A 12,276-nucleotide genomic window follows, 5' to 3' on the forward strand; every position below is an offset into this window, starting at 1 on the left:
TCCCTGCTAAGTGGTGGATTTAGGACTGTCTGTTCAAGGTTCTGATCTTTCCACCAAATTATACTGCCCCTGGCTACAGGACACTGGCTAAGTAATCAGGAGACCTGGGTTTCAGTTCAGCTCGACCTTGAGCAAATCACTGTGCTCCTTGTACGTGTCTCCCTTGGAAAACAGAGCATGGGTACCTGTTTCAAACCTACAGCACTTCTGTAGCTCAAAGGCTGACTCAGCCAGACATCACTCCCTGCAACAAGATGGACCCAAGGTAGCCTAAATTAGGAGACGTAGCACCTGGCCTGCAATCAGGCGGTTTGCCAGTAAGGTGGCAAGTTAATTCCCACTGCAGGCCTGTCTCCCATCTGTGAAACAAGGGCTGGACAGGCACACTCCAAGTTCTCCCATTCTAAAGGTCCATGATTCTACATCACCCTCAAATCGTTCTGTGTCATACACATTTATGAGCATTTTAAATTAATTGGTTCTCTATTCCCTGAGTCTTGATTTTTTTTAATAAGGAGGCAAATGCGTATTTATTTATTTATTTTTGGTTGCACCACGCAGCCTGTGGGATCTTAGTTCCCCGAGGGACTGAACCCGTGCCCCCTGCAGTGGAACGGTGGAGTCTTAACCACTGGACCACCAGGGAAGTCTGAATCTGATTTTTAAAAGTGCTTATTCTTGGGCTTCCCTGGTGGCGCAGTGGTTGAGAGTCCGCCTGCTGATGCAGGGGACACGGGTTCGTGCCCTGGTCTGGGAAGATCCCACATGCCGCGGAGCAGCTGGGCCCGTGAGCCATGGCCGCTGAGCCTGCACGTCCGGAGCCTGTGCTCCACAACGGGAGAGGCCACAACAGTGAGAGGCCCGCATACCGCAAAAAAAAAAAAAAAAAAAGATTCAGAACAATAAAGCACCCATTTGCACGAATTCTAATTTCTCTACTTCAGGCTAACTTGATCAGACAGACATACATAATCTTTTACTTACTGGAATCATTTTGACCAGGCAGAGGCCATGCGGTATAGTGGGACAGGCACAGGTTTTGGTCAGTACTCAGATTCTAGCTCTGATACGTAATAGCTGTGCATCCTTGATTAAGTTGCTTAAATGGAGTTTCAGGTTTCCTCATTTGTAAAATGAGGATTTCACAGGACCTACCTTGCACAGTTTTAAGTTCTGAACACGGCATATAAAAGGGCCTCACAGCACAGTGGCACATGCAGGCCCTCAACAAATGAATGACCAGACCACTGAAAGCAGAGAGCTCACGTCAATCTGACGACGCACAACCGAAATGACTCAGATACTCCACCTTGCAGTGTAGCCTCGGAAGGCACTCCACCGACTTTACGAATTAGAATCAGCTGGGGAGTTTTAAAACTGCCAGTGCCCAGGCCACACCCCAGAACAGAACCTCGGGGTGGGCCGCAGGGGATTCCACTGTGCAGCCAAGGGTAAGATTCCTGCCTTACAATCCAGCCTTTCTGGGTTTGCTCTCAGAATCCCTGTCTCCTGGCCTGAATGCTGGCCTAGAGCCCAGCGGTAGGCCTGGGAGTCATTAGGAAACCTGATGGTGTGTGCTGGGGGTGAGGTTACTCTGGCAGGAACAGTGGTCACAAGCTGCAGGGAAGCTGTTTGGCAAGTAGAACAACAGGCCGAGACAAGAACTTCAGTGCACTAGGAATCAGCCTAGGGCTCCAGCCTCAGGGAGCTGACCATCAACAAGAGGCTGGCCGCCATACAGTGAGCTGTGCCCGCCAAGTGAAAAAGAAGGGCGTCGGTGCTGCGCAGGCGAGCATAGGGGGAGCCAAAGACAGAACCACTGCCAGGAGCTGCCGAGCATGTTTCAGGAGGTGGTGGCTTTGAGCTTGGCCCCGAGAGATTCTTGTTAGGTTTGGACAAGCCATGACCCTGGGGGCCGAGGATGGAGAACCTGATTCTGCTCCTGGAAGCAGGAGCAATGAAAGCTCAAGCCTGCTGCCAGTTCTCCCCAGGGCTCAGGCAGAGACCTTAATATTCACCGCTGTCGTGCGTGGCACTAGGACGCAACTCTGCATGCAGGACGAAGTCACCACGGCACTTGAAGCCTGCTGCCCCTCACACTTGTGGGAAGAAATGGTTTAACACACATTTTCCCAGCCACCCAATTTTCTTTTTTGAGTGGAGAAAGAGTAGAAAAAGGAAAGTTTCCAGGCAGGAAGCTGCTGCACTGTTAACATGGCTGGTGTTGGCACTGTTTCCAATTAACATGCAAGGCTCATCCCAACAGTTTGACTTTATTCAATCAATGTAACATGATCTCAGTGCTAAGCCACCTCGAGAGGAAGGGCCAGGTCTCTGGAGGTGGTTTGGGGGCAATTAGCTAATTGTATTTACCTTCTGGGTAGCTTAGACGATGGAGGATCAGAGCAACAGATCAGATCTGATCTGCCTGTCATGAACCTCTCGGGGAACCAGCCAGTCACAGCTGTAAGGACCTTACAGATCTAGTTCCATTTTCTCACATCACAGATGGGGAAACTGAGGCACCAGCAGGGGAGGGGTCGTGTCCAAGTTTCCAGTGAGTCAGTGGCAGTCAGGTGTCCTGATTCTTCTCCCCAGACCATCAGGCCAACTTCTCAATGGAGGAAGACAGGCGGGCTGCCTCTCTGGACCGAATGCAGCAAGAGGCCCGTGGTTGGACTGCTGGAGCTGGAAGGGCCTCGGCCACTGGGGAGGCCTCATCCTACACATGGGAAACTCCACTGAGAGAAGGGAAGTGACTCTCCTGAGGGCCAAGATGACAACTTGGCTCCTCCTAGCCACTACCTCCAAATAGAATATAAAAGGAATGATATGTGGCAGCAGGGCCAACCAGACAAAGGGATCAAGATAATGACTTTAAATACAAATAGTCCGAACAGATGACTGGATAACAACTGGTTTTCCTAACATGGTCTCACCTTCCATGAGCTCCCCTCTTTCTGGGGAGACCAGCTCTGGAAAGCAGTATAAGAAAGGCAGCGTTAGAATGAACACCGAGACTATGAGATGCAGTGGGAGGGGTCCGGGGGCGTTTAGACAACCTGCACTTGGCTCAGTAATTCCAGGACTCCCTCTCTGGTGAGGAAGACCACCTCTCCGGTGTTCTGGCACCAAACCTCAAAATGTGCAGGGTCGTCCAGGGCCCTCTTGCCCGCGATGATCACAAAGGGGTAGCCGAACTTGTTGGCGTCTTTCAGTCTGTTTCCAATGGTCAGATGAGTCCTGTCATCCAGCAGGACCTCCCCTCGGAGCTGCGGCACTGCCTCTGTGATGTGGTCATACAGGTGCCCCGTGAGCTCTGTGGCCGCCTCCTCCTTACTGCCCTTCTTGGGGGAAATGAGGCAGACTTGGTAAGGGGCCAGGAGGCCAGGCCAGCGGATGCAGTCTTCTGTAGCGAGAGCTTCAATGACAGCGGCCAAGATCCGCGTCACACCCAAGCCATAGCACCCCATTTCAGCCAGGGATGGCTTGCCGTGGACATTGGTGAACTGGGCACTGAAAATGGAGGAGTACTTGGTGCCCAGGTAAAACGTGTGCCCGACCTCGATGCCTTTGGTTTTGGTCAGTGGCCCCTGGCAAGCAGGGCAGTTTGTTGGTGACAAGTCCAGAGTCTCCATGTTGGCCGAAAAGCCGCAGCCGGAACAGACTGCAAGCCGGTCCTCTCCGACGTCCACCGGCAGCTGGAACTCGTGAGACATCGTGCCCCCGATGCTGCCCACGTCCGCCTGGACCTTGACGCACTGCAGCCCCAGCCTGTCAAACAGGCTGCTGTAGGCATCACACACCAGGCTGTAGGTCTGCTGGGCGGCCTCAGAGGAGGAGTCGAAGGTGTACATGTCCTTCATGTAGAACTCTCGGCCTCGGAGAAGACCAAAGCGGGGCCTGGGCTCATCCCGAAACTTCCTCGTCACCTGGTACAGCAGGAGCGGGAGCTGCCTGTAGGACAGTGTCTTCTGGGAGGCAATCAGGGCTGTAATGGCTTCCTCGTGAGTCGGTCCTAAGCAGTACTCCTTGCCGTGTCTGTCTCTAAGTTTTAGCAGCTCCTTGCCCATCGAGTCCCACCGGCTGGTGGCTCGCCAGAGCTCTGCTGGGCTGAGGCTGGGCATGTTGACCTTCTGTCCCCCGATGGCCTGCATCTCCTGGTCTATCACCCGCACAAGCTTCTCCATGGCACGGACAGTATAAGGCAGGAGGTGGTAACAGCCGGAGCTTGCTGGGTGAATCAGGCCCACCTGCAGCATCAGCCGCTGGCTCTTACAGGTCAGCTCGCCAGATCTGCCCTCTAGAGAGAGCACCTGGTCTTCCCGAAGGTTCTGGGGCTGGAACATGCGGGACAGCACCAAGCGCTTCCCTCTCCCTGGGGCACGGTGGTGAAACCTGTGGGGAACGTACCCCGAGAGCTGGTGACTGCAGGTGGCCAAGGCAGGCAGCGCTCTGCATCTTGTCAGCAGCCCTTCCATCACAGCCCAGCGCAAGGAGGCACTTGCGCCTGAAGAAAAACGAGCCGAGCAGACGTAGGCGTTAACTGTGATCCAACACCCTGCAGTAGTCAATGCAGGCTGCTCGCCAACAAACTTCTACAACCACCACCGATCTTGTGGATGCAAATCCTTTCTTTTCTAATATCCTTGCAGATCAAAGTACTATTGTACTTCTCTCACCATTTACTGCCGTTTAAAAAAAAAAATCAATATTTTCCTGTTTACGGGACTTCCCTCGTGGCGCAGTGGTTAAGGATCCGCCTGCCAATACAGGAGACACAGGTTCGAGCCCACGTCTGGGAAGACCCCACATGCCGCAGAGCAACTAAGCCCATGTGCCACAACTACTGAGCCCACGCTCTAGAGCCCATGAGCCACAACTACTGAAGCCCATGCGCTCTAGGGCCCGTGTGCCGCAACTACTGAGCCCACGTGTTGCAACTACTGAAGCCCGTGCGCCTAGAGCCCGTGCTCCACAACAAGAGAAGCCACCGCAATGAGAAGCCAGTGCACCACAACGAATACTAGCCCCCGCTCATCGCAACTAGAGAAAGCCCGCGTGCAGCAACGAAGACCCAACGCAGCCAAAAATTTAAAAAATAAATTAAATTTTAAAAACATAGATATATTGGGGCTTCCCTGGTGGCACAGTTGTTGAGAGTCCGCCTGCCGATGCAGGGGACACAGGTTCATGCCCCGGTCCGGGAGGATCCCACATGCCGCGAAGTGGCTGGGCCCGTGAGCCATGGCCACTGAGCCTGCGCGTCCGGAGCCTGTGCTCCGCAGCGGGAGAGGCCACAACAGTGAGAGGCCCGTGTACCGAAAAAAAAAATATATATATATATATATATATTTTTTTTTTTTTTTCCCGTTTATAAAAATACAACAGCATACTGTGGAGACACCAATGCATGGTGACAGCATTGGCTCTGGAATCAGGCAGCTTGGATCCCAGTCCAGCTTCCCAATAACTGCACCCTGTGTAGCTTGGGACATGTGACTCAACTCCTCTGTGCTCAGTTTCTTCACCTGTAAAATGAAGGGACCCACCATATAGGTTTATTGTGGGAATTTAGAGAAGAGTTATAAGAAGTTATTAGAACAGTATCTGGTATATTCTGTGAACTGAATCTAAGTTTGCTAAGAAAAACAGAAACAAAAAAGAAAGGAAATCAACTATAATCTCTCAGCCCAGAGACAACTGCTACTGACAATCCTTTGTCTCTTTTGCGAGCCGTCTTTGCCCACGAGCCCCCACCCCACCCATGCCTTCAATGTCCTTAATGTCTCTTCCCCCCTCACAGCACAGTCCCTGGTCAGGCCACATGGTCATGGCTCCGAGTCAACATCTCCATTCTGTACGTTGTGCCTCTTAAGCTTCACATCTACCCATCCCACTGCCTCCTAGAGAACACACTGCATGAGTACTTCACACTCAGCACCCCACAGGGAGCTTGGCATCTTCCCCCTAAGCCTGCTCCCCGTCCAGTGCTGCCTGTCACTCTGAATGGTAGTGCAAGCCACCCTTTGTCCAAAACAGAAACGCGGGTTCATTCACTCTGAGCTCCCTCTGTGCCCCACCTTCACCAACCCCTCTGGCCCTGTGATTCCTACTGCTTCACTTGCTTTTGATTCTGTTCCTTCTCTCCACCTCCAGAGCCTCCACCCAGGTCCAGGCCACCATCATCTCTCACCTGGGCTATTGCAACAGCCTCTTCACTTGGGCTCCCAGCTTCCAGGCCCACCTTCCTCCAATCCATTCTCCACGCTGTAGCCACAGGGGATACTTCCAAGACACATACAGCAACAGCTTTTCTTGCTTAAAATCCTCCAACAGCTTCCTGTTACCCTTAGAATCAGGTCTAACCTTCTCACCTTCACAGTGCACATGGCCCCATGTGAGCAAGCCGCTGGTCCCCTCTGGCCTCCTCTCACCAGTGCCCTCTCTGTGCTCCAGCTTCAGCACACTCATTATTAAAACACAGTTCCCTTTGCGTAGAATGTTCCTCTCCCCTTTGCGTACCAACATCTACTCATCTTCCAGGCCTTAGGAGCGCCACTTTGTCTTCTAGGATGCCTTTCCTGATCCACTCCCCATACTCCAAAGACCAGCTTCTCCTGCCCCAGCCCCTGATCCCCTATCAAACACCAATCACTCTGGAGTTACTGCTCCTTCGGCTGGGTCTTCCCCCAGGCAGTCAGCTCTGTGGAGCTAACTCGCTCACCACTCAGCACAGAGCAGGGGCTTACTAGACAATTGTCTAATGAATGAGCACGTAGGTTTCTTTATGATTTTACAAAATATTCACACATTCCTAAGGGCAGTACAACATTTCATTGACTGACTAGATCAAAAACGATTCTCCAGAGAGTTGTTAATTTTCTCTGTTGTATGTAATCTACAACAGAAGGCTTCCTTTTCTTTTGTTATATATTTGGGAGAGATCTTCAGGAATGGAATTACTGAGTCAAAGGGTATAAACTCTTTCAAGGTTCTTGATTTATGTTGCCAAATTTAGTGAGCACCCCTAATCTTCAGCAAATCCCATGGGACAAAGCTCTTCTGCAGTATGCTGAGAACAGGTTACTAATTTCCCCCAGCTCTGGGAAGCTCAAATCCCCCCAGGTGGTTCCCTCCAGCTTCCAGCAGCCTCAATCCTCCAGCCGGTCTCCTCCAACCTCAAGCAGCTTCATCCATTTCCCCTGGGCACTGTACAAATATTATCATTTCCTATGTGGCCTATGACCTGAAAACGGCTGGGAGGCACGGCCACAGAGCCCTAGTGTGACTGCGCGGAAAAGTGCAGGCCTGGAGGCAGGGCACACGTGGCTGACACCTGGAGCCATCACTTAAGGTCCCACCTCAGGCCCGTGGCCCAAGCCAGAAACTCTTTCACCCCTGACTCCTCCTCAAGCAACTGAGTCTTTCTCCAAGACTTCTCTCAAGTCCACCCCCTCCTTTCTTTCTCTTACTTTCTCAGCTTGGGTTGAGAAGGCCCTCAGTACAGCTTGCTACATTACGGTAGCCCAGTGGTTCTGAAATTTAAGCAAGCATCAGAATCACCTGGAGAGCTTGTTAAAACACTGATGGTGGGGCCTCATCCCCTGAGTTTCTGATTCAATAAGTCTGGGGTGTGGGCAGAGAACCTGTATTTCTAACAAGTTCCCAGTCACAACGACCCGAGGCAGACAAGGAAGTCCTGCGATTTCACAACGGAGGAAACAGACTAGGAGACGAGTATTATTCAAGAGTTTGCGATGGTGACCCGCCCCAATCCAATGACGAGATGCACGTGGGAAAACGGACACCACGGTCCTCGGTCTCCGCGCCCAGAACCGAGCCCTCTCTTCATTCCGCAGCCCCTCCCTCAGCCCGTCCCTCAGCCCCCGGCCCTCACTGTCACCCACAATCACCAACCGTAGTCCCAGCGAACGCCGACCCCGCAGGGACCGCCGCGCCGGGCCACCGCGCCTGCGCCAGGGGCGTTCCTGCACGAAGCTCCGCCTCCTGCCCTTCCTGCCAATCACAAAACCGCGCTCACGGGGACTGGCCCCACCCCACTCTAGACGCCAGTGAATTGCTCGCCGGAAACTTAGGCAAGGAGAGAGAATGGGCTCATAGGTTGGCCTACGCAGCAATAAGTAAATCACCGTCCCGGAAGTGCTCTCTAGGATTGAGGGAGGTGTAACTCTATGATCAAGGCCTCGGGTCTAGGTTTTGAGTCTGGTGTTCCCGCCCACTGCCAGGGCCCGCCCCACTCTCTGAATAGGAGAACCGCCGGCTATAGTGTAACCATGACAACAGTAGGCCATGCGGTTTCGAATCTACCCTATGATTTTACAGGCTATCAATTTAAATAAATTTTTAAAATTTTAAACAATTGGAATAAGACACCTTTATTTAATCTTTAAGACACTAAATCAAACTTTCACAAAATATTTTTTGAGCAGCTACCACGTACCAACCGCTTGTAGAAGCTGGGAATAGTGAACAAAATAGACAAAGTTCCCGGCATTCAGTATAGCTTACATTCTAGTCAATAATCCAATACAATGAAATTTAAGGGAAGGCCAAAGAACTCAAGATAAGTGGTATTTTAATGCAATTAAATTTTTAAAAAACCAAAAACTGACATCGTGAACAAGTTATCAAAATTTTACATAATGACAGGATCTGTTAGTCAGATGTTGTTAAATGCTATGGAGAAAAATTAATTAGGGAAGGGAAAGGGTTGGAGGTCGACTGGTTGCCATTTAAAATAGAAGGATCAGGGAAAGCCTGGTGGAGAAGGTGACATTTTAGCAAAGACCTGAAGGAGTTGAGAGAACCTTGCAGATATCTGGGGGAAGTATGTTTCACACACAGGGAAGAAGTGCAAATGTCCTGAGCGAGAGCTGCATATCATATAACTCTACCTAACTGATTACAGCTATAGTTTATTCAGCACCTAAAATCTACCAGACCCAGTGCAAGACACTGGTGATTCTGCTATTGGCCCCAAGAAGCTCTCAGCCTGCCAGGATCTGCCAGGAAAAACACTGTGCGATCAGTGGTGTAATGGGGGCTGAGAACAGTCCTGTGGCAGCACAGGGAAGGATGGTTTCCCTGAGGAGGTGAGCTTCAAGCTGAGCCTGAAGGATGAGTGGGGTTTAGCAGAACAAGAATGGCAGTGGGAGTGGAGTGAAATGTCCAGGACAACTCACAGGCACAGAATCAGGAAATACTGAGCTGGTGTGAGGGAAACATGGGGTGTGGTAGGGTTTACAACTTTATTTCCCACAGCTCCCAACGCAGTGCCTGATACAGAAACCAAACCAGCGGTTCTCAACTTTGACTGAACTGGGAATCACCCTGTGCCCCCAGTCCCAGCCCCACAATGCTGGTACTTTATAGTCCCCAGTGATCCTAACGTGAAGCGTGGGCTAGATCTGCTGACCTAGAGGAAGGGCATCAGACAACCCGGTGCCAGGTGGGGGGATGGTAGACATATGTCATCATCCCAGTCTTAACAGCTGAGGAAAATACAGCTTGGTGAGTTCCACAACTGGCATCTGCTCACCAGCTAGAAGGCCAGGCAGACCTGGGCTGGACCTGAGCTCTTTTGCTCTAAGAGCATCACAGCCTCTGCAGCCCAGCACTGTGCTTGGGGCTTTCCCAAGGAATGCAGTCCCAAAGGTTTTACTGGGGCAACAGTCCCCATGCTTCTCTGGGGGCAGAAGTTGAATAATCTCCAGTATATTTCGGGATCCAAAGTAGCCTTATATTTCTTCCTGCTGCTCGTGTACTTTATTACATCCTTTCCAACCCTGAAAAAGCCAGGCATCCATCCTCTGCACCCTGAGGTGTTAATTATTTCTCAATTAGCAGTTGCCGGCTGTAGAGCATAGTGGTGTGGAGAGGCCTAATGACTCGCCGTGTTTAAACATCCCCACATCTTCAGAGCACTTTATCAATGGTAACTAATTAATGCTCATGACCCTCTTGGGAGGCAGGCCAGAACTGCTGCCTTTTACCGGGAGTTTACAGGAGGCTCTGCAGCCGGGAGCTGCAGGGTCCATTCCAGCCAGCCCTGGTCAGAGTAGATTTGCTCCCCATTGAGAAAGTCCATGGTGGTGGAGACCAGAATATAGCCCTTTCTCTGCTAGCAACTTCCTGGGTGACGTTTCAATCAATTAATTGATCAGTCATTAATTGGGTGCCTTGATTTAGAGAGTCCATTCATGGTTAAAACCCACAAGTTCCCTAAAACGGAAAAAAAGAAAAAGAAAAATTCATTCATTCACTCGTTGTCATCTACGACAAAGCAAAAGCAAAGGACCGCACACTTGCCTTGGTGCCCCACAGCCCTGGGGACTCACCATGCTGTTAGTGGTTTCCACCGGCTGCTGGCCAGACTGGGAGTCTCTTGGGGGCAGGCACAGCCCTGAGCACAGGGCCTGGCCCAGTCAGGGCTCAGCAAAAGGTTTTGCTTTTTGCTTGTTTTAATATATCAATCAATAAATGAATGGATGGTTTGTCTCTCTCTCAGATCGGAGCTCCTCCGAGGACAGGTTGAGTCATCCCTGCATAACAAACCCATGGCCTGGCACAGAGAGGCTCCAAGTGTGTGCTGAATGAACAACAAAGGCCGAGTTCACGGTGAACTCCCTGACCTCAACTTGCTCATAACCTCCTGAAGAGGCTGTCTCTCAAAGTGGTGGTCACGGCAGCCTGTGGTAAGACGTTATGCAGAGGGGAGAGCAAGATGCTGAGGGAGCAGCATTGCAAAAAGGGGGTGGGATCAGGGAGGGCTTCTCTGAGGAGGAGCCTGAAATTGGACCTTAAATGATAACTATGAACTTTCCAGGCTAAAAAGAATAGGAAGACATTCTAGTCAGAGGGACAGTAAGTAAGGAAAAAGGCTTCAAGATAGTTCTGGCTGGAGCACAGAGCACACCCAGGCATCAGGGAAGCACAACTGGAAAGGCAGTGGGCGCCACTGTGCCAGGGCCTGCTGGACCAGACTGCCAGTTTCTCATCTTTGAGGCCAGTGAAACTTTTTCTATGAAGAATGATACTTCTTCTGCCCCACCCCCGCCAACATACACACATCTGTTTTGAGGCTTAACCCAAAACAGCTCCTCTTCTGAGAAAAATCCCTGGGCATTTTGCATTCCACTCTACAACATATATTTGTTATATTTGGAAAACAAGTGTAACTGTCACTCCAGGAAGATGGTTGCCTCCTCTGCCGAGGGCGCTGGCCAGTGTGAGAGGCAGTTCTGTGGGCAATGGAAGGGTTTTACACCAGGGAAGGGCGTGGTCAGTTGTGTTTCTTTGCCTGAGTGAGATGTGAACTGAGACTGGAGGAAGAGGATGGGGAGAGAGGCTGGATGGGAGACTCCCGTAATGGCCCAGACTGGGGTGGTGGGGGGAGAGGAGAGGACAGACTCCAGAGAACCACTGGGAAAGTCCACCTGTTGGACTCCTGAGCCCACCCCCCATCCTGTTAGCCCAACCTGGCCCAGACAGACTGGACTGGAGGTGGGAGGGTGGCCTTGCCTGGGAATGCTGCCCAGCCAGTTCCCAGCTGTGCAACCCTGGGCCACTTGCTTCCTTGTTTCTTCATCAGTAACACAGAATACCACGTAAGGCTGTTGTGAAGGGTTCATGAGAGATGTAACTGAGAGCAACTGGCTCATTCTTCCAGCCCATTCCAACTCCGGGGACCCTATGGCTGCCCTTGGCCACCATAAGGAGACAGCCATCCTTCTGCTGCCGCCTCTGTTTCCTTCAGACTCCCCTCTCTGGCTACAGTGCGGGATGCCATTGTCCTTCTCTCTCCAGGGGGCCTCTTCCCCCTGGGCCCAGAATTCCCCTCGCTCATTTATTCGCTGTCCAAGTCTAGGATGATTAGAGGTCAGAAGCGGGCTGGGGAGGGGGCCTCATTTTTTAAATCAAGATTCTTCAGAATTGAAGAGTGTGGCACCAAACGTCATCATCATCATCGTTCACATTTGTAGAGCCCTTGCTATGTACCATGGGCTGTATTAAACACCTTACACCCATGTCTGATTAAGTCCTTACAATAAAACCCCATGCAGTACAAATATCACTGTTGTGTCCATTTTACAGATCAGGCAACCAAGGCTTGGAAAGTTGGGTTAGCTTGTGCATGGTTGAGACAACTAGTAACAGGGAGAGAAAGGATTCATCTCCCGGTCTGTTTGATGCACAGCCTGATCTCCCCACTCAGAGCCTCCAAAGTTATTTGTATCAAACATACATTCAAAG

General features: G+C 51.3%; 1 protein-coding gene across 3 annotated transcripts; it reads right to left on the reverse strand.

Annotated features, from left to right (window-relative positions):
- Positions 1-2,263: 2,263 nt before the first annotated feature.
- On the reverse strand, positions 2,264-7,967 carry PARS2 (prolyl-tRNA synthetase 2, mitochondrial). 3 transcript variants are annotated; one of them, XM_060022604.1, is made up of 3 exons: positions 7,921-7,967; positions 5,397-5,531; positions 2,264-4,763 (listed from the first exon to the last, which is right to left on the reverse strand). In XM_060022604.1, the coding sequence occupies exon 3, from the start codon at positions 4,479-4,481 to the stop codon at positions 3,054-3,056; it is 1,428 nt and encodes a 475-aa protein (XP_059878587.1). In that variant the 5' UTR covers positions 4,482-4,763; positions 5,397-5,531; positions 7,921-7,967; the 3' UTR covers positions 2,264-3,053. The 3 variants fall into 3 exon arrangements, with proteins under 3 accessions (XP_059878587.1, XP_059878597.1, XP_059878577.1); XM_060022614.1 differs by lacking the exon at positions 7,921-7,967 and adding an exon at positions 6,197-6,241; XM_060022594.1 differs by lacking the exon at positions 5,397-5,531 and having other exon boundaries at positions 6,197-7,957.
- Between the last annotated feature and the right edge of the window lie 4,309 nt (positions 7,968-12,276).

This window comes from Delphinus delphis, chromosome 1 (assembly GCF_949987515.2).
Source record: "Delphinus delphis chromosome 1, mDelDel1.2, whole genome shotgun sequence".
Classification (NCBI taxonomy): Eukaryota; Metazoa; Chordata; class Mammalia; order Artiodactyla; family Delphinidae; genus Delphinus; species Delphinus delphis.